At 60.7% G+C, this 27,748-nt stretch overlaps 1 protein-coding gene across 1 annotated transcript; it reads left to right on the plus strand.

The window, feature by feature from the left end:
- On the plus strand, positions 1-26,955 carry vars2 (valyl-tRNA synthetase 2, mitochondrial). The gene is made up of 29 exons (XM_052043936.1): positions 1-234; positions 3,181-3,256; positions 5,600-5,700; positions 5,845-5,966; positions 6,477-6,543; positions 7,059-7,156; positions 7,771-7,852; positions 9,296-9,415; positions 11,757-11,865; positions 12,369-12,457; positions 12,810-12,900; positions 13,128-13,255; positions 13,762-13,865; positions 14,361-14,442; positions 14,981-15,057; positions 16,200-16,284; positions 17,716-17,821; positions 18,196-18,266; positions 19,008-19,133; positions 19,511-19,615; positions 19,876-19,935; positions 20,153-20,231; positions 20,391-20,518; positions 21,065-21,226; positions 21,454-21,663; positions 23,266-23,377; positions 23,741-23,913; positions 25,189-25,338; positions 25,622-26,955. Exons 1-29 carry the CDS (start codon positions 40-42, stop codon positions 25,700-25,702), a joined length of 3,189 nt encoding a protein of 1,062 aa, XP_051899896.1. The 5' UTR covers positions 1-39; the 3' UTR covers positions 25,703-26,955.
- Positions 26,956-27,748: the final 793 nt, after the last annotated feature.

Here is a 27,748-nt window from a genome sequence, read left to right on the forward strand (position 1 = left end):
CCCGCCCCTTCCGGTCCCCGGCGGTGGCGGGCAGAGGTGATGGCGGCGCCCGTGGGCCGGTGCTGCGGCCGGGCCGTCCTGCGGCAGGTCCGCTCCCCGACCCCGCACCGGGCCTGCAGCAGCCGCCCGGCCGCCGGGACCGCCTCCCGCAGCCCCGGCCGCCCGCGGGAGGAGAAGGAACGGCGGCTGCTGCGGCGGGAGGCGGTGCTGGAGGCCCGGGGAGGGGCCGGAGGGGTGAGTGAGGGGGGAGGGGTGAGTGAGGGGGGGAGGGGTGAGTGAGGGGGGAGGGGACAGGAGGGGGTGAGTGAGGGGGGGGGAGGGGAGGGGAGGGGACAGGAGGGGGTGAGTGAGGGGGGGGAGGGGAGGGGACAGGAGGGGGTGAGTGAGGGGGGAGGGGAGGGGACAGGAGGGGTGAGTGAGGGGGGAGGGGTGAGTGAGGGGGGGAGGGGTGAGTGAGGGGGGGGAGGGGTGAGTGAGGGGGGAGGGGGGGGAGGGGGGGGGAGGGGTGTGAGGGGGGAGGGGGGGGGAGGGGTGAGGGAGGGGGGGAGGGAGGGGTGAGTGAGGGGGGAGGGAGGGAGGGGTGAGTGAGGGGGGGAGGGAGGGGTGAGTGAGGGGGGGAGGGGACAGGAGGGGGTGAGTGAGGGGGGGGAGGGGAGGGGACAGGAGGGGGTGAGTGAGGGGGGAGGGGAGGGGAGGGGACAGGAGGGGTGAGTGAGGGGGGAGGGGAGGGGAGGGAACAGGAGGGGGTGAGTGAGGGGGGACGGAGGGGGTGAGTGAGGGGGGTGTGAGGGAGGAGGGGGTGAGTGAGGGGGAGGGGAGGGGACAGGAGGGGGGGTGTGAGGGAGGAGGGGGTGAGTGAGGGGGAGGGGAGGGGACAGGAGGGGGGGTGTGAGGGAGGAGGGGGTGAGTGAGGGTGAGGGGAGGGAGGAGGGGGTGAGTGAGGGTGTAGGGGAGGGGACAGGAGGGGGGTTGTGAGGGAGGAGGGGGTGAGTGAGGGTGTAGGGGAGGGGACAGGTGAGGTGAGGAGGGTGGGGGACGGAGTGGGTGAGTGAGGGGGAGGGGAGGGGGTGTGAGGAGGGTGAGGTGAGGGTGGTGGGGTGTGACGGGGTGAGGTGAGGTGGGTGATTGAGGGGGAGGGGGGTGGGTGGGATGAGGAGGGAGGGAGGGCTGGGGGGTGAGGGAGGGGGTTAGGGGTAGGAGTGAGGGTGGTGGAGAGGTGTGGGGAGAGGTTGAGGATGGGGTGGGGTGGGGTGGGGGAGGTGGGGTGTCAGGGGAGATTGAGGGTGGGGGGTGTGTGGGAGTGGCTGCCGAGGCCCTGACCTCTGCCACCCTCCTTTCCCACCCTCTTCAAGCCACCACAGCTGACCCCTGACCTTCCCTGGGGTGACCCCTGACCTTGCCTATCTGTGCCCCTGACCCCTCCCTCACTACATCTCCCCCACGTCCCCCTGCACCCCCCCCCCCCCCGCCTCCCCCCCCCCAGGTGGATCAGACAATTCCGTGGCCGCTGACGGGAAGAATTGACCTGGCAACACCCCAGGGTTCTCCCCCAGTTCATGAAAACCTCTGGCTCACTTATAATCGATGTTTTTCTTGTGAACGGAGTGACTCTGATGCTGTGCCTGTGGTGCTGCTGCAAGCGAGATCTTCATTGCCGTGTGTGTGACAATAAACCCGACTTGATCTGAACTGTGACCTTGGACAGAGTTGTCCTCCTACCATCAACCCCGCCCCCTTCCTCAAACCCCCCCACCCACTCACTCACCACCTTTCCCCAACATTGGAAGCTCCAGTCTGGTGGGTTCTGACCCTTCCCAGAGTTGAACGGTGGGGGGGGGGAGTGGTTTGTGTCCGATCCTCCGGCTGATGTTCGATGTTGAACCACCATCTCCTCGAAACAGGCTACAGGCAGTCCCCGGGTCATGACAGGGCTCCCGTTCCCAAGAACTGTCCGTAACTTGATCTGTCCGTCAGTCAGAAATGTACAGACGCAGTGTGTGGGAGAGGATCACAGGAACAGCGGTGACAGGACAGTGAGCGGGCGTGGGGAGAGGGGCCGCCGGCTGTCCTCACTGACTCAGCGAGCGAGTCTGCTCAGCGCTCCCGGCTCTGCTCAGCTCCACCCAGCCCCTGATGTTTGTGGCTCGGTGGAGGGATTGGAGAGAGAAGGCACCCAGAATTGTCCCGTTCCCACCCGGCAGAAGATGCCTGCAGCCCCGCAGCAGCTGGCAAATCTGTCCCCATCCATCCCGCTGGTCTCCCAAACACTCAAACATGTACGGTGTGTCCATAAGTCACATGTTTGTGGAATTGAATTTAGGAGCTGAGAGGTAATGTTGCAGCTATATAGGACCCTGGTCAGACCCCACTTGGAGTACTGTGCTCAGTTCTGGTCGCCTCACTACAGGAAGGATGTGAAAGCCATAGAGAGGGTGCAGAGGAGATTTACAAGGATGCTGCCTGGAATGCAGAGGATGCCTTATGAATACAGGTTGAGGGAACTCGGCCTTTTCTCCTTGGAGCGACAGAGGATGAGGGGGGACCTGATAGAGGTGTATAAGATGATGAGAGGCATTGATCATGTAGATAGTCAGAGGCTTTTCCCTAGGGCTGAAATGGTGGCCACAAGAGGACACAGGTTTAAGATGCTGGGGAGTAGGTACAGAGGAGATGTCAGGGGTAAGTTTTTTTTACTCAGAGAGTGGTGAGTGCATGGAATGGGCTGCCGGCAACGGTGGTGGAGGCGGATACCATAGGGTCTTTTAAGAGACTGTTGGATAGGTACATGGAGCTTAGAAAAATAGAGGGCTGTGGGTAAGCCTAGTAATTTCTAAGGTAGGGACATGTTTGGCACAGCTTTGTGGGCCGAAGGGCCTGAATTGTGCTGTAGGTTTTCTATGTAACCTGGGGAAGACCTGTATCTGGTCCTCAATAGTGTGCGTCAATGCGACCTTTCCTACATCACACCACTGTTTAAGCTCACTTCATTGACTGTGAGAAGCTCTGGGGTTGTGACAGATTCCAACAGGAGTATAGTAACACCTGCTGTGCCGCTCTGAGTGGTACCTGGAGGATGGGTATTTTCTACTGGTGGAGTTGCCAGCAGTAAATGGGAGGGAGGGATTAATTGGCTCAAGCCGAACGCCGTCTCACAGGGGATAACAGCCTCTCTCCTCACAGGACCGCGGCGAGCGAAAGTGGTCGGAGCCACCGGTGATCACTTACGACGTGCCGACCAGTCCCGGAGAGAGGAAAGGTAGGAGGGAGGGGTGGGACTTCACCGTCTGCCGTGCTGGGTGAGCTGAAGATGCCTGCAGCCCGTCGTTCCACAGGATCCCCTGAACCAGCAATCATATCACGTCTGAGAATGGGGAGGGGAGATGGCCGGTATGGGGGGGGTGGGGTTGGGGAGACGGGTCGGTAGGTGATAGGTGGACCGAGGAGGGGTGGGGATGACGGACAGGCAGGGGAAGGGGAGGGGTGGAGTAGGGAGACAGCGGCAAGTGGGCAATAGGTGAAAGCAGGCAAGGGAAAAAAGATGGAGACGAGGGGGAGGGGGATGGCTGGGTGGAGACAGCCACTGTAGGGTGATAAGCTGGAACACAAAGGCTACCAGTTATCCCCCGACCCCCTTAAGTTTCTCTCTGATCACCTTCCGCCTCTGCCTCGCCTGGTTCCATCTGCCTGTCATCCTTCACCACACTTCAGTCCACCAATCACCTACCGGCCCCTGTCTCACCCCTCTCCCTCCTCTTTATACCGGCCATCTCCCCTCTCAGTCCTGATGCAGGGTCTCGACCTGAAACGTCGACAGTTCCTTCACCCTCCACCCCACAGGTGCTGCTCGACCTGCTGAGCTCCTCCAGATGATTGTTTCTTGCTCCAGATTCCAGCGTCTGCCGTCTCCAGTGCCTAAATCTAGAGGGCGTGCATTTAAGGTGGGGTGAGTTCAAAGTAGATGAGCGGGGCAAGTTTTTTTTAATGCAGAGAGTGGTGGGTGCCTGGAACAGCTGCCAGGGGTGGGGGTGGAGGCAGATATGATAGAGGTGTTTAAGAGGCTCTGAGATAGGTACCTGTGCAGAGAATGGAGGGATATGGACCTTGTGTAGGGAGAAGGGTTTAGTTTAGTTAGGCATTTAATTACCAGGTTAATTAGTTCAGCACAACATCGTGGGCTGAAGGGCCTTTTTGGTATTGGTTTATTATTGTCACATGTATCGTGAAAAACTTGTCTTGCATACCGATCGTACAGGTCAATTCATTACACAGTGCAGTTACATTGGGTTAGTACAGAGTGCATTGAGGTAGTACAGGTAAAAACAATAACAGTGCAGAGTAAAGTGTCACAGCTACAGAGAAAGTGCAGTGCAATAAGGTGCAAGGTCACAACAAGGTAGATCGTGAGGTCAGAGTCCATCTCCTTGTATAAGGGAACTGTTCAATAGTCTTATCACAGTGGGGTAGAAGCTGTCCTTGAGCCTGGTGGTACGTGCCCTCAGGCTCCTGTATCTTCTACCTGATGGAAGAGGAGAGAAGAGAGAATGACCCGGGTGGGTGGGGTCTTTGATTATGCCGGCTGCTTCACCAAGACAACGAGAGGTAAAGACAGAGTCCAAGGAGGGGAGGCTGGTGTCCGTGATGCACTGGGCTGTGTCCACAACTCTCTGCAGTCTTGTGCTGTACTGTTCTAGGAGGTAGGAGTTTGAATCCCACCAGCTGTGGAACTTCAATCGTTTAATTAAATATATCTCAGTAATAAAAGCCTGCTCACATCCTGCCTGGAGTGAAGGAAATCTGCCTTTCTCACCAGGCCTAGGTGTGGCTTCACACCATTGCAGTCAGGTCATAACTGGAGTGGCTAAGCAGGCCTCTCGGTTTGGGGCAAGTTAGGGGTGGGTAGTAACCAAAGGCCCCATGCCCCCATTGCATGAATAAATACATTTAAAAAAACCTAATTCCTCAGAATTAGATGTTAGGAACCTGAGATAAAAAGCGCTGGGTATGGCCAGTAGGTGCGGGAGCACCCTGTTGAGGGGAAAACGATTGCTGTTTCAGACTGTTCGTCAGCACTGAGACTGGATATAAGGCACAGTGAGAGGTGCAGAGAATCAAGAGCCAGAGGGCACAGGTTTAAGGTGAGAGGGGAAAGATTTAAAGGGGACCTGAGGGGCAACATTTTCAGAGGGTTGCTGGTCAAACAGCATCTTTGGAAGGAAAGGAATTGCAGGGTTTTGACCTGAAACGTCGACGATTCCTCCCCCCCCCCCCCCCATATGTGCTGCTCAAGCTGCTGAGTTTCTCCAGCGTTTTGTTTGTTGCTCCAGATTGCAGCATCTGCCGTCTCTTGTGCCTCTCGAAGGTTGGGAGGCACATGGGTCAAATGCAGGCAAAGGGAGGCATCTCCGTCTGCCTGGACAAGTTGGGCTGCAGCTCCTGCTGTATAACTCTGTGAAGTTATTTGGTGTGAATGGGCGCTCGATGGCTGGCATGAATGCAGTGGGCCGAAGGGCCTGTTTCCATGCTGTACAACTGGCAGTGCGGAGGCCTCTGAGCTGCTGAGGGAGCCCGGTGTGTCCTAATTCCTGTCTCCCTGTTGCAGATACCTCGGTCCCTTTGCCTGACTCCTACAGCCCCCAGTACGTGGAGGCTGCCTGGTACCCCTGGTGGGAGCAACAAGGCTTCTTCAAACCCGAGTATCATGTGAGTGCGGGCAGAGGTCGCGGGGGTGAGGGGGTGGATGGAGAGTGAGGGAGAGGGCGGGGGAACGGGGAGGCTGAGTCCACACGATGGACCCAGGGGCTCTGAGCTCGGGGCTACTGCTTTTGTCCACTTCTCCACCCACAGGCCCGACTGTCTCAGCGAGAGGACTCCACCTTCACCCTGTGTATCCCCCCACCCAACGTCACCGGCTCCTTGCACCTGGGGCACGCGTTGACCGTCGCAATCCAGGACGCTGTGGTTCGATGGTGAGTGTCTGCGCTGTCACTGTACAACACTGTCGGGTAATGTCACTGTGTAACACCGGGGAGGACGGGTCTGTCCCTGTGTAACACCGGGGAGGACGGGTCTGTGCCTGTGTAACACCGGGGAGGACGGGTCTGTGCCTGTGTAACACCGGGGAGGACGGGTCTGTGCCTGTGTGACACCGGGGAGGACGGGTCTGTGCCTGTGTGACACCGGGGAGGACGGGTCTGTCCCTGTGTAACACCGGGGAGGACGGGTCTGTCCCTGTGTAACACCGGGGGGGGTGGGGGGGGGGGGGAACGGGTCTGCCCCGGTATAACACCCGGGGGGGGGACTGGTCTGCCCCGGTGCAGTACCGGGGGGGGGGGGACGGGTCTGCCCCGGCGTAACACTGGGGCGTTTCTGTGCATTGTTTGCCTTTGCAGTTTTCTAACTGCTCAGGTGCCGCACTCTCTCCTCATTTGCAAGGTTAATGTTCCCTGGAGGTCATTGTGGGACCTTTTACCTTCCAGGCATCGGATGCGGGGCTGCAAGGTGCTGTGGGTTCCGGGGTGTGATCATGCAGGAATTGCCACCCAGGTGAGTCTGTTGATCCGCCGGCGTCCCTGCCTCAGTGGAAGTTGCGGGAGGTTGTGCAGTTTAGGCAGTCTGACCCGTAAACTCTCCCTGTATCTGGATCTGACCCTTAAACCCTCCCTGTATCTGGGTCTGACCCTGTAACTCCCCCTGTAACTCTCCCCATAATGGGGTCTGACTCTTAAACCCTCCCTGTATCTGGGTCTCTCCCTGTAACTCCCCCTGTATCTGGGTCTGACCCTGTAACTGGGTCTCTCCCTGTAACTCTCCCTGTATCTGGGTCTCCCCCTGTATCTGGGTCTCCCCCTGTAACTCTCCCTGTATCTGGGTCTCTCCCTGTATCTGGGTCTCCCCCTGTAACTCTCCCTGTATCTGGGTCTCTCCCTGTATCTGGGTCTGACCCTTAAACTCTCCCCCTCAGCTCACAGCCCCGCAGTTATTTCCCCCTCCTGATTACGTGTGGCCAGTGGGGGTGGGCTGTGAGCCAGGCCGAGGCCTCACTCCCCTCTCCTCGGCAGGTGGTGGTGGAGAGGCAGCTGCAGCGGGAACGTGGGATCAGCCGGCGGGACCTGTCCCGGGACCAGTTCCTGCAGGAGGTGTGGCGATGGAAGGAGGAGTGAGTACTGGCTCGGGGGGTGGGGGAGGAGGTGGGGGGGAAGCTCCTCCTGGGTGCAGTGTCGGGGTGGGTGCAGCTCTGCCGCGGGAGCCGTGCGCATCAGAATGCCGGTGGTGTTACCCCCACCTGGGATCTTGCTGTGCCGTTGTGGCAGGGGCCTCACCACTGCTTCTTGGGGTCGCCCCGTGGGCGTGGAAAGTTTCATAGAGGAAAATTCCTCACTCCCCCCGAACCCCCCTCATACCCCCGTCCCTCTGCTCACACCTCTCACACCTCCGTCCATCCCTTGCCTTGCAACTCCATCCCTCCCCCGACCCCTCCATATTCCCACTCCGTGAACCTTCCCATAACCCCCCACCCCACTCGCCTCGCCTCCCCCACCCCTCGCCTCGCCTCCCCACCCTGTTCACCCCTCCTCTCCTGCTCCCCCTCCCCTCTTCACCCATCACTCCTGCCTGCTCCCCTCCTCTCACTCAAGCTCCCAGCCCTCACTCCCCTCCTCTCCTACCCCTCCCCCCCAACTCCTCCCCACCCTCCCACTCAGTCAGCCCTCCCACCCCCGACCCCTCTCTCCCACTCAGTCCACCCTCCCTAACCTCTGGCTGTTCTGGTAGGAAGGGGGAAGAGATCTACCGTCAGCTGCGCCGCCTGGGCTCCTCGCTGGACTGGGACCGGGCCAGCTTCACCATGGACCCGGTGAGTGGTTAAACCTCGCGCCCCACCCCCCCACCCCCCCAACAGTCAGCGACCTTTGAAGCTCCAACCCCATTCCCGCCGTCTGTCAGCTCCTGCCTGCTTCGTTCAGCCTCATCTGGAGCGTTGTGTCCAGCCGTGGGCAGCAAGCCCAGGGTGTGTGTCAGGGTGCGGGGGAGCGAGGAACTGACCAGAGTTGTGTAAAGAGTTGTATACGGCATTGTTGGGGGGGGGCACACCTGGAGTTGGGGGGGGCCTGCTTCGGTTAAAGAGGACACTGGTGAGACCACAACTGGATCAGGGAGGTCATGCTTTGGTCAAAGAGGGCATTGATGAGTCACATCTGTAGAGGTCATGCTTGAGATAAAGAGGGCATTAGTGAGACCACATCTGGAGGGAGGGCATCAGGTGGGGTCCACATCTGGAAGAGGGAGGGCACCTTCAGATGGAGAGGGCGTTGGTGAGACCACATCTGGAGGAGGGAGGGCAACTTCAGGTGGAGAGGGCGTTGGTGAGACAACATCTGGAAGGATATTAATGAGTTGGAAGTGGGTCAGCGAAGATTTGCCGGACAGATGCCTCGAATGGGCAGGATGTGGAAGGAGGAAAGGTCGTTTGTTGTCTACTGGAGTTTAGAAGAGCAAGAGATGACTTGAATGATACTCGTAAGGACATGGGGTCCCTCATAGGGTCGATGTGGAGAACCAGGGGTGACAATTTTAAGAAGGAGGAGTTGCCCATTTAAGACGGACGTGAAATCCTTCCTCTCTGAGGGGGATGAACCTTTGGAGCTCCTTCAAAGAGTCTTTGAATACTTGTGAGGTAGAGGGGTGAGAGGTTACAGGCGTGGGTGAGGTTACAGGCGGAACAGGCTGGAGGGTCAAGTGGTTGGAGGTCTTCTCTCTGGAGCGGCGGAGGCTGAGGGGAGACCTGATAGTAATTTACGAGAGGCATAGATAGGGTAGACAGTCAGAATCTTTTCCCCAGGGTGGAGATGTCAAATAGTAAAGGACATTTAAGGTGAGGGGCGGAAAGTTTAAAGGAGATGTGCAGGGCAAGTTTTTTACTGGTGGGTGCCTGGAATGGGCTGCCAGCGGTGGGGGTGGAGGTGGATCCAATAGAGGTGTTAGACAGACACATGGATGTGCAGGGAATGGAGGGATACAGATCATGTGCAGGCACAAGAGATTTAGTTTAATTTGGCACCGTGTTCGGCACATACATGGTGGGCCGAAGGGCCTGCTCCTGTGCTGCACTGTTCTGTGTGGCACCAAGTGGGAGAACCTCTGTGCCCGGCCCCACAGACCTTCTCCCAGAGGATGCTGCTTGGCCGGACCCCCTGTTCCCCGACAAGCTCGCGCCCCGCGCCGCTTCCCTCCGCGGTCTCGTCGGACAGTTTTACCCCCGAGCCTCACTGCTCTCTGCTTCCCCCCCCTTTCCTCACAGGGTTTCTGCGAGGCGGTGACGGAGGCGTTTGTCCGTCTGCACGAGGCAGGCCTGGTGTACCGCAGCCAGGGGCTGGTGAACTGGTCATGCGCTCTCAACTCTGCCATTTCCGACATCGAGGTAGGTACTCAGTGCCCCGAGGGATGACCGACCGACATCTCCGCAGTAACGCCTCTCGGAGTGTTAAAGGAAACTTAGCACCTTGCTGTTATAAGCCGGTATCTTTTTCCCAGGGACGAAATGTCTAACGCCAGAGGGCACGCATTGAAGGTGAGGGGGGGGGGAAAGTTCAAAGGATTTGTGTGGGGCGAGTTTTTTTTTACACAGAGAGCGGTGGGGGCCTGGAATGTGCTGCCAGGGGTGGTGCTGGAGGCAGATACGATAGAGGTGTTTAAGAGGCTCTTAGATAGGCAGATAAATGTGCAGGAAATGGAGGGATATGGACCTTGTGTAGGCAGAAGGTTCTCGTTTAGTTTGGCGTTTAATTAGTTCGGCCCAACCTTGGCCCGTTCCTGTGCTGTACTGTTCCACGTTCTGTAACTGAAGCATTGCCTGAGCTCTCACAACAGTTCAGAAGTATCTGGATGAGCATTTGACTCACCAAGGTGTAGAAGGCTACGGACCCAGTGCTGGGATTGGTGCGGCGAGGTCAGCATGGACGTGGTGGGCCAAAGGGCCTGTTTCTCTGCTCTGTAACTCGGTGCCTTGCTTCAGAAGGGGCCGGTGAGACGGAGAGGTTCAGGGGGGTGGGGGTTTCCAGCCAGGGGGTCGGTCCAGTGGGTTTTGGGGTGCTATTTTTCATGAGATGTTCCCTCCCTCTACCACTGGCACACGGTGGCTGCTGTGTTCGCCGTCTACAAGATGCGCAGTGGTTACTTTCCCAGGCCCCTCCTGTCAGCACCTTCCAAACCCACAGCCTCAACCGCCAGTCAAGGGCAGCAGGCGCTTGTCAACCAGAGCGATAAAACAGGCCCTTCGGCCCACCCAGTCTGTGCCGGCCACCAACTACCCTCTGACACTAACCCTACATTGGTCCCATTGTTCCCTCCCACATTTCCCATCGCGGCTTGGTACGGCAACTGCTCTGTCTAAGACTGCAAGAAATTGCGGAGAGTTGTGGACACAGCCCAGTCCATCACAAAAACCAGCCTCCCCTCCATTGACTCAGTCTGCACTTCCCGCTCCCTCAGGAGAGCAGCCAACGTTATCAAGGACTGGTCATTCTCCCTTCTCCCCCCTACCGTCGGGCAGAAAATACAAAAGCTTGAGAGCACGTACCACCAGGCTCAAGGACAGCTTCTACCCCACCGTTATCAGACTCCTGAATGGACTTCTTATATGCTATTAAGACAAACTGTTGATCTCCCAGTCTACCTCGTCGTGGCCCTTGCACTTTATCTGTCTACCTGCACCGCACTCTCTCTGTAACTGTAACACTGCATTCTGTTTTCCTTTTTACTACCTCAATGTACTTGTGTTTGGAACGGTCTGTCTGGATGCGCGCAGACAGAAACTTTTCACTGTAAGTAAGAAGTAAAATATCTTTATTAGTCACATGTACATTGAAACACACAGTGAAATGCATCTTTTACATAGAGTGTTCTGGGGGCAGCCTGCAAGTGTCACCACGCTTCCGGCGCCAACATAACATGCCCACAACTTCCTAACCCGTACGTCTTTGGAATGTGGGAGGAAACCGGAGCACCCGGAGGAAACCCACGCAGACACGTGGAGAACGTACAAACTCCTTACAGACAGCGGCTGGAATTGAACCTTGGTCACTGGCGCTGTAATAGCGTTACGCTAACCGCTACACTACCGTGCCTGCCAACCTTACTCTCTATAAAACTAATAGAAGAGTTAATGTAATTTGAGGCAGATTTCTTGGTTTTCTGGTGGCTAGTGGAGGGTGTGGTTGAATTTTTACGTGAGTGAGTTGGAATAAATCTTTTCAAGAAAGTCTATAAACAGCAGAGCCTGGAAACCATTTTGCATTCTCGCTCTGCTGCTCTTTACATGTAACAACAGTAAACCAATCCGACTCCCCCCAGATTCCGCCGCTCCCCTCCACACTGGGGGCAATGTTCAGTTGACAATTAACTGACATGTCCATTACCTGCTGGGTCTAAGTCTTCCCACTCCTTGCCTGACAGCACTGAGGTGTGCATCTTCACCAGGACCACAGTGGTTCGGGAAGGTGGGTCATTCCCACACCTTTCCAGAGCGACAGGGGGTGAGCACTGGATGCTGGAAATGCATAAATGGGAAGTGTGACCCAGCATGGACCTCGCCTCTGGTTGGTGCGGCCAGAGGTATCTCACTGCTCTGTCTCTTGGCCTTGACTCCATCTTCCCGTGAAGAGGGAGCAGACCCATTCCCCCACCCCAGAATTCTGGGGACCAGCCGCTTTTGTTCCCTCTGGATCCCGACCTCTGACCGTCCCTCACTTCACCATTCCCAGGTGGAGAGCCGGCCCCTGAGAGGACGCACACACATCTCGGTGCCGGGCTACCAGGAGAAGGTGGTCTTCGGAGAGCTGGTGAACTTTGCCTACCTGACCGAGGACGGGGGTGAGTGTGTGCAGGGCGGTGACCCTGGATGGGGAGGGGGGCTGCAGGACGGGGAGTCCAAGCATACCATCACCACCCCCCCCCCCCCCGACAAGTGGGGTCATGCGAACAGAGCCCCCCTCCACTGGGGTAAAACCTCGGACCCAGATTGGTGATCGAATTGACTTCTGAGGGACGGTGGGTCACACTGTCCTCGCCCCCTCTGGGACCGGGTGGGGCAGTGGGTTACACACCGCCCCGTCCCCCTCTGGGACTGTGTGGGGCAGTGGGTCACACACCGTCCTGTTCCCCTCTGGGACCGGGTGGGGTGTTGGACCACAGACTCCCAGAGCCTCGGTTGGCACAAGGTGTCTGTCATTGGCCCACACCGTCCTGGGTGGGGGTCTCACCACCCAGCAGGGGATGGGTCCTGGGGTGGGGTCCCTATACCGTCGGTCCCTCCCCCCCACCCCACGCCCCCAACCTCCAATACACACCTGACGCATGCCCTTCCTTTGCCCCAGGTGCGGAGATTGTCGTGGCGACCACACGGCCGGAGACCATGTTGGGGGATGTGGCTGTGGCCGTGCACCCCGAGGACGAGCGCTACACGGTGGGTCGGGGGGTGTCAGGGTGGGGGGAGTGGGAGCTGGGGGTGGCGATGCGGTTGGGGTGGGGGGGGGGGAGGTGGTGCTGTCGGAGGTCGGGTCGAGGTCAGGGTGCAGGGACGGAGCTGGGGTCCTGACCGTGTGGGGGTGGAGCTTAAGGACTGGGGCGGAGCCACGGACATGGGCCGCGGTCACACTGCTGGGGGAGGGGCTCAGTCAGGGCGGAGCCTGCGGGGCACTGGGGGCAGTGCCTGTGGGTGTGGGTGGTGTTGTGGGGGGGGGGAGGTGGGGATCGAACCTGTGACCCGGCCACAGGCACTGACCCCTCCCCTGCTGTCCCCCCCACCCCACCCACAGCACCTCCAGGGGAAGTGTGTCCGTCACCCGTTCACGGCGCGGCAGCTGCCCGTCCTCACCGACCCGCTGGTGGACCCCGGCTTCGGCACAGGTAACGGAGACCCTCCCCTCCCCTCCCCAGCCGACCGACCGCCCCCTCCCCTCCCCCCCCCGCACTGACCGCCCCCTCCCCTCCCCGACTGATTGCCCCCTCCACCCGCACTAGCCCCCTCCACCCGCACCGTCCCCTCCCCTCCCCCCCCCGCACTGACCATCCCCCTCCCCCACTGACCGCTCCCCCTCCCTGCGCTGACCACTCCCTCTTCCCACGCCCCCCAGGTGCGGTGAAGGTGACTCCGGCCCACGACCACATGGACCACCAGCTGGGGCTCCGACACCACCTCCCCCTCCTCACCGTCATCCACGAGGACGGCACCATGGTTGCCCAGGCTGGCGGCTGGCTGCAGGTACTGGGGGGTGGAGGGGTGGAGGGGAGGGGCAGAGGCTGTGGGGCAGGGGAGGGGGGAGCTAAGGTGGGGTTGGAGAGGATTGGGAGGTTTGAGGGTGAGGAGGGTGGGTGAGATTTGAGGGTTGAGGGGGTTAGAGGGGGAGGGTGAGTGTGATTTGAGGGTGGGGGTTGGAGGGGGAGGTTTGAGGGCGAGGGGAGGGGAAGGAGGGGGTGTGAGGGTGGAGGGGAGGGTAAAGGGGAGGATTGAGGGTGGAGGGGGAGGGTGGGGTGAGATTTGGGGGGGGAGGGTGGAACATGAGGCAGGGACAGGGGAGCTGGTGACCAGGGGCAAGGACTGGCGGGTGGGGGTGAAAGGAGGGTGGGGGATGAAAACAGGTGAGGGAGGGAGCCTCCTGTGACCCTCCCTCACCCTTCCTTCCTCCCTCCCTCCTTTCCTCCCCTCCCCTCCCTCCCCTCCCTCCCTCCCTCCCTCACCCTTCCTCCCCCTCCCCCCCACCCCCCCAGGGTGTGAAGAGGTTCGACGCTCGGCAGCAGGTGATGGCGGCACTGATGGAGCGAGGCCTGTTCCGGGGAACGGAGGAACACCCCATGGTGCTGCGGCTGTGCAGGTGAGGGGGTCGTTGGGTGGGTCTGGGGCCGCGGGCTGCTCCTGGGGTCTGGCACGGACGGGTGCTCCTGGGGTCTGGGTCCGCGGGGTACTCCTGGGGTCTGGCACGGATGGGTGCTCCTGGGGTCTGGGTCCGCGGGGTGCTCCTGGGGACTGGGGCCACGGGGTGCTCCTGGGGTCTGGCACAGACGGGTGCTCCTGGGGTCTGGCACGGATGGGTGCTCCTGGGGTCTGGGTCCGTGGGGTGCTCCTGGGGTCTGGCACAGACGGGTGCTCCTGGGGTCTGGCACGGATGGGTGCTCCTGGGGTCTGGGTCCGTGGGGTGCTCCTGGGAGCTACGTCACTCGCCCCTGGGTCCATTGCCAGCCCCTGCCCTCTCGCCCCCCAGTCACCTCACCACCCCCATCCCCGGCCCCCGCTCCCCCTCCCTCTCCTGGCCCCCCACACTCCCTTGCCTCACAACGCCCCCCCACTCATGGCCTGGTTTCCCCTGCAGCCGGTCGGGGGATGTGGTGGAGCCGCTCCTGAAGAGTCAGTGGTACGTGAGGTGTCGGGAACTGGCAGAGAGCGCCATGGCGGTGAGTGATGCTGAAACGGCAACAGAGCCGCACACCGTTCCCCCTGGGAGGGGAGGACAGTGGGTGACCCACAGACTGTGGTTCCGCCCCCTGGTGGAAACCCTCGACCACAGTTACTGGGATCAGATTGTGCGCTGGGACTGTGTCCTTGGTCCAGGTTCCAGCCGGTGATTCACAGCTCTGGTCAGGGTGAGGCACCCTGTGGGCATCCAGCGGGGGAGCCTGTTGGTGGGGGTGGGAGAGGGGGAGGGGTGTCCATTCGGTCTGCTGAAGGACCCGGAGGAAGAGGGGACTGTGTTCTGGGGAACCGGGACTATGGATGGTGGAGCTTGGGTCAGGAGCAGGTGGTGCTGAGTTCTGGGGACCTGTCTGTGTTGGTGGGTGGGATACTGTGGGTCAGGACCAGGTGGAGGTGGTCCTCGGGTCCCATCGCAAACCCCTCCCTTCCCTCCTCTCTGTCCATCCCTCCCTCCCTCCCTCCCTCCCTCCCCCCCCCACCCCATTCCCCGCCACTCACTCTGTCCTGTCTGTCCCACAGGCCGTGGAGAGCGGAGAGCTGACCTTCACCCCTGCCTCCCTGCAGAACACCTGGAACGGTTGGCTCTCGAACATCAGGTGACTGGGGGGGGGGGGTGTGAGGGGAGGGGGTGGTGTGGGGGTGGGAGGGTCTCCACAGACTGACAACTCCCCTCCACTCTCCTCACCGGGGGTCTGCTTGCTCTCGTGCTTTCTCCTTCACCCCACCTCTGTTCTCTCCCCTGTGCTCCCTCTTCCCCCTCGCCCCCCTCCCCCCAGCTCCCTCTCTCCCCTGTGCTCCCTCTTCCCCCTCACCCCCTCTCCCAGCTCCCTCTCTCCCCTGTGCTCCCTCTTCCCCCTCACCCCCTCCCCCCAGCTCCCTCCCTCCCCTGTGCTCCCTCTTCCCCCTCGCCCCCCTCCCCCCAGCTCCCTCTCTCCCCTGTGCTCCCTCTTCCCCCTCACCCCCTCTCCCAGCTCCCTCTCTCCCCTGTGCTCCCTCTTCCCCCTCACCCCCCTCCCCCCAGCTCCCTCCCTCCCCTGTGCTCCCTCTTCCCCCTCGCCCCCCTCCCCCCAGCTCCCTCTCTCCCCTGTGCTCCCTCTTCCCCCTCACCCCCTCTCCCAGCTCCCTCTCTCCCCTGTGCTCCCTCTTCCCCCTCACCCCCTCTCCCAGCTCCCTCTCTCCCCTGTGCTCCCTCTTCCCCCTCCCCCCCCCCCCCCCAGCTCCCTCCCTCCCCTGTGCTCCCTCTTCCCCCTCGCCCCCCCTCCCCCCAGCCTCCCTCCCCTGTGCTCCCTCTTCCCCCTCACCCCCTCCCCCCAGCTCCCTCCCCTGTGCTCCCTCTTCCCCCTCGCCCCCCCTCCCCCCAGCTCCCTCTCTCCCCTGTGCTCCCTCTTCCCCCTCGCCCCCCTCCCCCCAGCTCCCTCCCCTGTGCTCCCTCTTCCCCCTCGCCCCCCTCCCCCCAGCTCCCTCTCTCCCCTGCTCCCTCTTCCCCCTCGCCCCCCCTCCCCCCAGCTCCCTCTCTCCCCTGTGCTCCCTCTTCCCCCTCGCCCCCCCTCCCCCCAGCTCCCTCTCTCCCCTGTGCTCTCTCCACCCCGTTCCTGCTCTCACACCTGTTATCTGTCCCCCTCCCCACCCCCCCCTCACCCGTTCTGCCCCCACCCCCAGCCACCTTCACCCTTCGCCCTCCTTTGTGACCTGCCTGACCCTGTGAACACAGACCGACCTCTGAGCTCTTGCCTTGCAGTGATTGGTGCGTGTCCCGCCAGCTGTGGTGGGGTCACCGGATTCCAGCCTATCGCGTCTCGCTCCCGGACTCGCCTGACCCAGAGGTGCGTACGACCTGGGGACCCTTGACCCGGCTCAGCCCAGCTGGTGGCTCCCTGGTCGGGGGGTGGGGGTGGATGCTGGTGATGCCCCAGGGTGGGGGGGTGGTTGAGGACAGAGCTTGTCCTCGAGAGATCAAGTCAAGCGAGTTTATTACAGCAGGGAAACAGGCCCTTCGGCCCAACTCATCCGTGCCCACCACGGTGCCCACCAGACTAGTCCCATGTCCCTGCCTTTGGTCCACATTTCCCCTAAACCCCTCCCATCCAGGTACTGATCCAAATGTCAATTAAATGTACCTGCCTCAGCTACGTCCTCCGGCAGCTCGTTCCACGTACCCACCATCCTCAGTGAAGAAGTTGCCCCTCGGGTCCCTTTGAAATCTTTCCCCTCTCGCCTTGAGCCAGTGCCCTCTAGTTTTTAGTTCCCCTTCTCTGGGAAAAAGACTGTGCATTCACCCTGTCTATGCCCCTCATGATATTATACACCTCTATAGGGTCACCTCTCAGTCTCCTGCGCTCCAAGCAATAAAGTCCCAGCCTGCCCGACCTCTCCCTATAACTCAGGCCCTCGAGTCCTGGCAGCATCCTCGTAAATCTGCTCTGCACTCTTTCCATGTAAATTATGTCTTTCCTGTAGCAGGGCGACCAGATCTACACAATATTGCAGGTGCACGGGTAGGGTGAGCTACAGGTACAATGAAAAGCTTGCTTGCAGCAGCATCACAGGCGCATAGGTACAGACAACACACAGACTATAAATTATACATGACACAGTGAAGAGAGAGGGGAAAAATAGACAGTGTAAAAACACAAAGACACAATTAGAGACAACTCCGCAGCAGTGCAAGAGGTGGTCCGAGGTGTTCCGTTGCTGAGGTAGGGTTAGGATTGTGCCGGTTGGTTCAAGAACCGAATGGTTGAAGGGAAGGAGCTGTTCCTGAACCTGGTGGTGTGGGACTTCAGGCTTCTGTACCTCCTGCCCAACGGTAGCTGTGAGGAGAGGGCATGGCCCGGATGGTGGGGAATCCTCAATGACAGATGCCACCTTCTTGAGGCAGCACCTCAGGTAGGTGCTGTCAGTGGTGGGGAGGGCTGTGCCTGCGACGGACCGGGCTGTGTCCACTGCCCTCTGCAGCCTCTTGCATCACTGTGTGTTGGAACTGCCATACCGGGCCACGCGGGGGGAGGTGGAGCCAGAGGGAGTGAGGTGTGGGGGGCAGCGGGGGCCAGGGATTGGGGAGAGAGGGATCAATGCTGGGGGTGTGGCGGACGGTGGGAGCAGGGTCATGCTCCCAGGGTTGGGAGGGTGGGGATCGATCTGGGCCTGTTGGGGAGGGGACATTGGGGTCAGGGTTTCGGGGAGTGGGTGCAGTGTGTTGGTGGGTGTCCCATTCTCTCGGACTGACTCCCCCTCTCCCCCCTCCCTTGTTGCAGCACAATTCCGGCGAGCTGTGGGCAGTGGGCCGGACACAGGGCGAGGCCCGAGCGAAGGCTGCAAGGCAGCTTGGCCGGGAGGAGAGCGAGATCACGCTGACGCAGGGTAGGAGGCAGCGGGACAGAGGGGTGCGCTTGCGCCCGTGTTCACGTGCTTATACTTATGGTTTGGGTTATGCAGATGTGTGCACGTTCATAACTGCACGCGTGTATGTGCACATGGACATGTGTAGGCAGTGTGTGTGTGTGTGTGTGTATGCTCATGCATACATATGTGTGCATGTGTCCAGGTGTGTGTGCGTCTTTGTGTGCGAGCATGCAGCTGTGTGTATGTGTGTCAGTGTGTGTGCACGCATGCATGAGTCTGTCTGCGCGACCGTCTACGTGCGTACAGGTGCATGCGACCGTGCATTGCCTGTGTTGGGTCTGTGCCTCCTTTCCTGCCTGCACCCCCCCTCACCGTGGTTCCCTGTCCCACAGATGCCGACGTTTTGGACACCTGGTTCTCCTCGGCGCTCTTCCCCTTCGCGGCTCTGGGATGGCCACGGGAGGTAAGTGACAGGCGCTCGTGGGCGTGGCTGCTGCCCTGACCCCTCCGGCCCCTGACCCCCCCCCCCCCCCACCCCCCCTCAGCCTCTGCTCCCTCCTGGCTGGGTCCGCACCCTGCTTCTGCTGTTACCTCCGGACCGGATCTCCAGTGCAGCCCAGAGGGAGAGCTGCACTGCCTGAGGCTCCGTCCCCGATAGGGGCCCGCTGCTGGGGTAGAGAGCTGGCGGCCGCCCTCCTGTCCCCAGTCCCTCAGTCCCCTGTGTCCGACCACCACTGACCCCTTGACTGCCGAGATTCTGGAACAGTGATGGGGAGAAAAAGCCGTCCCATTGGTCCCACTCCTCTTTACGCACCCCCTCCCCCCCCCAAAAGCCCCATCGCTGCCCTGGCTCCCATTTACCCCTAGCTCCCTGATCGCGGTGACTGACTGCATCAAACCCGGCCTCAGCCATGTGCTGAGACCATCTCCCTCCCCTCCCTCCCCCATCCCCCTCTCCTTCCCTCCATCCCTCCTCTCCCTTCCCTCCCCACCTCCTCCCCCTCCCCTCCCTCTCCTCAAGTTTCTCCGGCCACAGGGAAGTGAGTGCAGTTCCGGAGTTGTTTCAGTGTCTGCAGGACATCGGGGATGTCCCCGCCCCACAGACAGGGATGGGATGTCTCCCTCCACCCCCCCACCCACAGACAAGGATGGGCCGTCCTGACGGTGGGCTGGGAGGTGACTGAGTGTTTCTTTCACCCAACAGACGGCTGACCTGCGAGACTTCTACCCCAGCTCGCTGCTGGAGACGGGCAGCGACCTCATCTTCTTCTGGGTGGCCCGGATGGTGATGCTGGGCCGGGGGCTGACGGGACAGCTGCCGTTCCCACAGGTGGGACGTGGGGCAGACCTCGGCAGGGAGGGGTCTCCCCGTGTGTGTCTGTGGGGCAGACCCCCAGCAGGGAGGGGTCTCCCCGTTTGTGTGTGTGTGTGTCGCTGTGTGTGTCTCTCTCCCCTCTCTTGCTGTTCCCGCCCATCTCTCACTCTCTTAGTGTCTCCTTATCCCTCACGCTCCCCTCGCTCTCTCCCCCCCCTCGCGCTCTCTCTCCCCCTGTGTCCGTGTGTGTCTCCCTTCCTCCCACACCCACAGTGACTGCTGTCTCCTATGGGTTCCCCCCATCTCTCTCTCTCTCTCTCTCTCTGTCTCCCCCCCCCCCCCAACTCCACCCCCCACCCCCACCCTCACCATGAGAACGCTCCCCCCTACAGGTCCTCTTCCACCCACTGGTGAGGGATGCCCACGGTCGGAAGATGAGCAAGTCCCTGGGGAACGTCATCGACCCTCTGGACGTGATCAGTGGGAGCTCGCTGGAGGTGGGTCTGGGGTCTGCTGGGGGAAGTTGACCTGTCCCTGACCCGTCCCCCTAACGCTTCCCCCTCCCCACTCCTTGCCCCTGCTCACCGCTCTCTGACCCTTGCCCCCTGCGGTTTGCCCACCCGTCCCCCACAACCCTCCACTGCCGGCCGGCCCGATTCCGATTCCTCCTCCCGACCCTGCCGTCCCGCGATTCCTGCCGGGAATTCTGCCTGGGGAGGGGCCTGGGCTGAGCTCTCGTCTCTTTCAGCGCCTGCAGGAGAGGCTGCGGGAGGGGAATCTGGACCCTCGGGAGTGTCGCATCGCCCTGGAGGGGCAGGTGGGTGTGGGGGGGTCTTGGGAGGGGTGGGTGGGTGGGGGAACCCCAGGGAAGTCTGCATTGGGAGGGGGGAGGTCAGTTGCCATTACACTGAGTCAGGAGGGTGTGGGGTGGGGTGGGGGGGTGCGGTTGGGCCGGTGGAGGGGTGGGGGTGGGTCAGCTGAGGGGCTGGGCCGGTGTGGGAACCGGTCACTAACCGGATTTATTGTGTCGGCAGCGCCGGGATTTTCCGCACGGGATCCCTGAGTGCGGCACGGACGCCCTGCGCTTCACCCTGTGTTCCCACCGGTGTCAAGGTAAGGAGCCGGAGTCACCGGGTTAACCCCTTCTCTCCCCCCGCCCGCCTCTCCGGCTGTCTCTGCCCCCCAGCCCATCTCCCCGCAGCTTCATCCATGTGTCCCACTGCTGCCCCCTTCCACTGACCCGTCTCACTGACCTCACTCTTCCCCCCCCAGGAGAGGACATTAACGTGGACGTTGCCTCCTTCCTGAGCGCCCGCCGGTTCTGTAACAAGATCTGGAACGGCATGAGGTTCACCTTGTCCGTCCTGCCCGAGAACTTCCACCCACTGCCGCTGGACGAGGTGGGGGGGTTGGGGGGGGGGGATGGGGTGGTGGGGGGGGTGAGGGGGCCGGAGTGTGCTGATCAGTGGGTGGGGTGGGGTCCCGCGGCCGGGATACGTCTGGGGTGGGGGGGGTCCCTGACTGGGGGAATGTCTGGGGTGGGGGATCGCCGGCTGGAGCACTCGGGACGGGGGTGGGGTCCCTCTCCCTGCAGACCAGTGTCAGTGGGTGGAGCCGGGGACGATCCCAGACTGTTCCTCAGTTGCCGGGATCCAGTGAGTGGGAGCAGGACAGGACTCCACAAGTGTGTGCGAGAGTGTGGATTGTGCGCGCGTGAGAGTGTGCACATGAGAGTGTGTGCGCGTGCCCCGGTGTGTGTGTGCGCATACGCGTAGGGACGGGACAGGGTCCGGCTCTGGGAACAGACTGGGATCTCCTGTGACAATGATGGCTGTGGATCTGGGGTCACCCCTTGGGGGAGGGGGAATGGGATGGCGGGGAGGAGGGGGTGTGGGGTGGGTGGGTGCTCCCGGTGACCACGTGCAGCACTAACCTCTGGTGTGCAGGTGCTGGGGACGGAGGGGAGCGCCGCCATCGACCGCTGGGTGCTGGGGCGGCTGCACCGCACCGTCGCCGTGTGTGAGCGTGGCTTCCGGGAGCTCGACCTGTCGCTGGTCACCGGCGCCCTTCACCGCTTCTGGCTGCATGACCTGTGTGACGTCTACCTGGTGAGTGGCGGGGAGGTGGGGGGAGTGGGCTGGTCACACCTCACTGTCTCCCCTCCATCCCTCCTGGTCTCCCCTCCACCCCCCACCTCACCGGACCACTACCACAGCCCTTCCCTCCTCCCTCCCCCCTTCCCTCCTCCCCCCTTCCCTACCCCACCCCCTCGCCCTGCTCTCCCGTCTCTCCCGTCTCCCTCCCGCCTGACTCTGCCCCTCTCTGCCCCCTGCAGGAATGTGTGAAGCCAGTGGTGCGGGGAGAGGGGGGCCGTGTGCGGGACCCAGCGCTCCAGACCCTCACCGCCTGCACCGACCTGTCCCTGCGGCTGCTCTCGCCCTTCATGCCCTACCTGAGCGAGGAACTGTGGCAACGTCTCCCGGGCCGTGAGGGCCGGCCGGAACCCAGCATCTGCCTCGCCCCCTACCCCACCCTCGGACAGCTGGTAGGAGGGGGACCCGGGGTGGGTGGGGTGGGGGGAGTGGGTGTGGGCCGTGAGGTGGGGGGATAAAGGGCTCCAGAGGAAGAGTTTGCCCTCTCTCCCGTGCGATCAGAAGCTGCGACCGGTGACCTCCAGCAGGGAGAGAGTCCATTCAGCCCATTGAATCCCTGCTGGCCATCCACAGCGATGGTCTGTGTTCTCTCCAGATAATAACCTGCCTTTCGATTTCTCTTATGACTTCACACTTCTCCACATTAAACTCCATTTCCCAGTCTTTAGCCCACTCACTCACTCTATCGATATCCCTTTGCAGAATCACAGTATCCTTATCATGACATGCCCTTCCACCTATTTTCCTATCATCAGCCAATTTGGAAACCTCACATACTGTTCCTTCCTCCAGGTCATTAATGAAGTGAACAACTGTGGGCCAAGAACTCCATTAGTTACCTCCTTCCAGTCTGAAAAGGACCCATTTATTCCAACTCTGTTTCCTAGGAGACAGCCAGTTTTCAATCCATTCTAACACGTCCTCCGATAGCATGGGCTTTTTATTCATGCACCAGCCTCCCGTGCAGCACCTTGTCAAATGCCTTTTGGACATCTAAACACACTGGATCCACAGGTTCCCCTTTGCCAACTCTCCCTGTTACATCCGCAAAGAATTCGAACAAATTTGTCAAAGGTGATTTGCCTTTCATAAAACCACATTGACTAGGTTTAATTATATTCAACTTTCCTCAACGTCACAAGTCAAAGTCGAATATATTGTCACATGCACAAGTACACGTATGCACAGGTGCAATGAAAAACTTCCTTGCAGCAGCATCTCAGATACACAGCATCAGATAAGCCGCATTCACAAGAAAAACATAAACATAAATTATACACAATTTTTACAGGGAAGAACACAATCAGAGCAAAATAAAAGTCCATTTAGTGCCAAGTGGTCCCGGTGTTTCTGTACTGAGGCAGTGATTAGGGTTGTGCTGGTTGGTTCAAGAACTGAATGGCTGAAGGGAAGTCGCTGTTCCTGAACCTGGTGGTGTGGGACTTCAGGCTTCTGTACCTCCTGCCTGACGGTAGCTGCGAGAAGATGGCACGGCCCGAATGGTGGGGATCTTTGATGATAGATGTTGCCTTCTTGAGGATACTACCGACGGTGGGGAGGGATGTGCTGGGCAGAGTACACTACCCTCTGCATTCGGATTGTTTGTCCCAGACCGTGATCCGACCAGTCAGGACACCTTCAACAGGACATCTGCAGAAGTTCGTCAGTGTTCGGTGACAAGTCGAACCTCCGTAAAGGGGCCCAGAGTGTGAGGAACAGCTCGCCCCCTCGTGGAATGTAACTGAGGGGGAGTCAGACTCAGGGGCTGTGACTGGTGACACAGGAGAGAGAGGCCCTTCAGCCCCTCAAATCTCTGCTGATGACCTACACTGATCCCTCTGGGTTCACCTCCTAATGCACGCAGATGGATAGGACAAGGCTCCCTTTTCCTGGGCCAGGCGCACGGTGGGGGTGGGTGGGAGGGGGGTGTCCAGTGGGGGGCGGGGGGAGGAGGGGTTTCGGGGCCGCAGTAACGGGGAGCTTTGTCCTTGCAGCCGGACTGGAGTTGTCCACAGCTGGAGTCGGACTTCCTCTTGGTGCAGGAAGTGGTGCGCGCGGTGAGGGCGCTGCGGGCTGATTATCAGCTGACCAAGGCTCGGCCGGAACGTGAGTGGGAGTCGGGGACCCCCGAGGAATGGGGGGAGGGTCGGGACCCCCGGGGAACAGGGGGAGGGTCGAGGGAACCCCCAGGGAGGGTCGGGACCCCTGAGGAACAGGGGTGGGGGGGGAGGGTTGGGGGGACCCCTATGGAGGGTCGGGACCCCCGGGGAACAGGGGGGAGGGTCGAGGGGACCCCCAGGGAATGTGGGGTCGGGACCCCCGGGGAACGGGGGGGGGACCCCTGGGGAATGGGGGGGAGGGTCTGGGGGAACCCTGGGAAACGGTAAGGAGGGAGAAGGGTCGAGGGACCCCAGGTGCCCCCTTGCCCACCGGCCGGACGGGCCCCTCACCCTCTGTGTCTCTCCACAGTCTACGTATCCTGCGGGGAGGAGGAGGCCGGCCGCCTGCATCCCTTCCTCGGGCCCCTGCAGACCCTCTCCCGCTCCAGATGGGCGCAGCTGCTGAGCCCCGGGGAGGGGCCGCCCCCGGGGTGCGCGGTCGCCGTGGTGAACCCGCGCTGTCGGCTCCACCTCCGGCTCCAGGTAGGTGGGGAAGGGGCGGGGGAGGTGACCCCAGCAATGTGATGCCCGGTTCTGACCAGTCAGGAACCCTCACCCGCCCCCCCCCCCCCCCAACCCCTCCCCCTCCCTTTCCCTCTCCCTCCCCCTGGTGAAGCCTGACACCCACCAAGAGACAGGGCCTCGGATCACACCCTGTCCCAACTCAGGAGTTGATCTCGGAGTCACGTGGCAGGGGGACAGGCCCTTCGGCCCACTGAGTCTGCGCCAGCCCCCAACCACTGATTAACACCAATCCCATTCTCCCCATTCTAGGCACCTGCCGCTCTCCGTGTAAACAAACTCGCCTTGTAAACCCCCGTTAAACTTTTCTCCTCTCACCTTAAATGCACATCCTCTACTACTTGACATTCCTACCCTGGGGAAAAGGTTCTGTCTATCTCTGCCTCTCATGATTTCACAAACCACTATCAGGTCTCCCTTCTGCCTCCGACCCTCCAGAGAAAACAACCCAAGTTTGTCCAACCTCCCCTTATAGCCCAGACCCTCTAATCCGGGCATCATCCTGATGAACCTCTTCTGCACCCTCTCCAAAGCCCCCACACCCTGTAATGGGGGTGACCAGAACTGTGCACAATACTCCAAGTGTGGCCCGACCAAAGCTTGACTTGCCAACTCTTAAACTCAGTGCCCCGACCGATGAAGGCAAGCATGCCGTACGCCTTCATTGCCGCCCTGTCTACCTGTGTGGCCACTTTCAGGGAGCCCTGGGCTTGGACCCCTAGGCCCCTCTGTACGTTGGTGCTCCTGCAATTCACTGTCCACATTACCCTTGTGTTTGCCCCCAGAAAGCGCAACACCTCACACTTGTCCGGATTGAGCTCCATCTGCCATTTCTACGGCCGTGTCTGCGGCTGGTCTACACCGGACCCCTGGCGGGGGGTGGGGGGTGGCAGGGGGAGCCCGCCCGGTCACGGGGAGAAGGTGCAAACTCCACACAGACAGTGCAGGAGGTCGGGATCGAACCCGGGTCCCTGGCGCTGGGATGAGCACTGTGTCACCCTGACACGGGGCACTGTAGATTGCCCCAGGTGGGGGTAAGTGTGAGGAAACACCGGAGGGGGGGAGATGCCCGGGGTGGGGTGGGGTCACTGAGGATGTGGGGTGGTGGGAGACGGGGATTGTGTAGCACAGACCTGGGTCGGGGAGTCGCAGGTGGGGATCTTGGGCCCCACGTGGGGAGGGGGGAGGGTAACCCCCCCCCACAAGCTCTGGGTGACCCCCTCTGCCCTCCTGCAGGGGGCCGTCGACCCGCGGAGGGAGCTGGCGAAGTTGGGGGAGAGGCGGCGGCGGCTGGAGGCGGAGCTGGAGACCGTCGTCAGCCGGACACGGACGGCCGGCTACATGGAGAAGGTTCCAGAGAGGATCCGGCTGGAGAACGCACGGAAGGTGGGTGTTGGGGTGCGGTGGGGGGTCAATGTGGGAGGGTCTGTGGTGGGGGGGGGGGGGGTCTGGGAACAGAACTCAAACCCACCTCTCCCAATCCTCTGTCCCCCGTCTCCCTCCATTCCCCTGTTCCCCTCCTTCGTCTCTCTCCCCCCCCCCCCCCCCCTCCATCCTCTTCCGTTCACTCCCACTACCCCAGCTGCTTTCTGATTGGTCTTTGGGGGGGGGGGAATTGATGGACGTGCCGGGTGACCAGTGGCAACTGACCCGCTGTCTCCCTCCGCAGGTGGACGCCCTGCGGGCAGAGCTGCAGCAAGTGAGGGAGGCGGCGCATGGGCTGGAGCAGCTGCAGGGCGGGGCGAGCTGAGGAGACGACCCCCACACCCCCTCCCCACCCGGTCCCAGAGGGGGACGGGACGGTGTGTGACCCACTGCCCCACCAGACGGGGTACTGTTGGTGTCCGTGTGCGGGGTTAGGACGGTCTCCCAGTGACGGGTTCTACAGTGATGTTCCCAGCTCTGGGTCGGTCCCACACACAAGCTGGGCACTCGCCGTGGGTCAGACCGGCTGAGATGAGCACCCCAGTCTCACTTCCTTCCTGGATTCCTGTAGCTCCTCAAACCTCTCTCCCTGGATTCCATCCCGACCTCTGGCGCTGTCTGTATGTGTGTGGAGTTTGCACCTTCTCTTTGTGAAGGCGCAGGTTCTCCTCCCTCCCCACAATCCCCCCCCCGGGGCTCTGGTTTCCCCTCCCATGTCCCAGCGACGTGCGGGTCGGTGGGTTAATTGCCCCTGGCGCCTGGGTGAGTAGCAAAGCAAATCCAAGGGGAGTGGCAGCCTTGTGAAGATGGGCGTTACAGGGCTGTGGGGGGGGGGGGGGGGACAGGAACCTCCTGAGAGCTAGCATGAACCTGCTGGGCCGAATGGCCAAACATAGAGTTGATCAGGGACTGATTCCGACGTGTGTGTCCGAGAATCTTCCCCCAAACGTCCGACATATCTGGAAGCAGTGATGCGGTGCCCCCCCCCCCCCCCCCGCCCTCTGCGTGAAGCAATGCCTCCTGTGTTCAGTCCCAAAAGTCTGATCTCCCCTCCCTGTTCTGGGATAGACCTCCTTGTTCCAATGTCTCCAACCTCAGGAAATAGCCTCTCTGCATCTCTCTGGTCGCCCTCACCAATATCCAGCCTCAGTGAGGCCCCCGTTCTCTGTCGACGTGGTCCCAACCTAGTGATGGGCCTCGGGCATCGACCCACTGAAACGTCTCCAACACAAAGTCTCTGTCCTGACGGGGAGACTGAAACGGCGGCCGGTCCACCAGCTGATGCATCTTCCGCCGTTGGACTTCAACCGCCTGGCAATGAAGGCAAGGGTGTGGCTTGTTCTCTGAACCTGGATCCCGAGTTCTGCCAGCCTGAAACATTAGCTCTCCACAGCTGCCGCCTGCTCTGCTGCACATTCCTGGTGTCCAGTTTGTCGGTTGTGGATGTTGGGAAGGTGGAGGGGGGGAGCTGGGGCTGTGGTGATGGAGCAGTGAGAACCTCTGTGGACTTTAAAAGTGGTTAAAATCGGTGACGCCGAATTAAAATAAAACATTTCTCACGAGAGGCCGCAGTGGAAATACTCACTCGCATTTTATCCAAAAACTGCACAGAAAGAACAAACCAACAGCTTTTTATTTCACTTTCAAAAAGTTTTACAAGTAACAAACTCGGAGGAAATGTGGGTGCAGGGGATGGGGGAGGGACGGGACTCTCCCGTGGAGCTTACTCGCTGCAAACACTGGAGGCAAGGTGGGTCCCACCCAGCTCTTTGCTATCGGACACCCCCACTTTCAGAGAAGGGGAGGGAGAAATTCCGCGTGGTGCGATAGAGCCATACCGCACAGAAACAGGCCCTTCGGCCTACCACATCTATGCTAACCATTGTACATACTACTCCCACTTAACCAGCACGTGGTCCAGAACCCATGACACTTTGGAGGTCCAAGTCTAGATGCTGCTAGTGCTGTGGCAATCTCCACCTCCCAGATTTTGGCTACTCTCTGCGTGGGGGAAAAAGTCCCCCCTCTAAATCTCCCAATTCTCACCTTATACCCATGCACTGGTTTTAGACACCCTCACCAATGGAAAAAGATTCTTACAATCTAGTCCCCCAATTGTCTTGTTATACTATTGCCTCCTCTGCTCCAGGGAAAATCCAGCCCTTCCAATCCAGGTACATCCTGGTGAATTCCTTCTGCATCATCTTCAGCACAATCCCATCCCGTAGTGTGGTGCCTGCAAATGCACAGGACTCACCTAACTGATGTTTTATCTAATGAGACACGAGAGATTCTGCCGAATCTGCAGCAACACACACACAATGCTGGAAGTGAGCACATGGTCGGAGAGCAGCAGAGATCACAGAGGGGG

Source organism: Pristis pectinata, chromosome 34 (genome assembly GCF_009764475.1).
Source record: "Pristis pectinata isolate sPriPec2 chromosome 34, sPriPec2.1.pri, whole genome shotgun sequence".
Lineage (NCBI taxonomy): Eukaryota > Metazoa > Chordata > Chondrichthyes > Rhinopristiformes > Pristidae > Pristis > Pristis pectinata.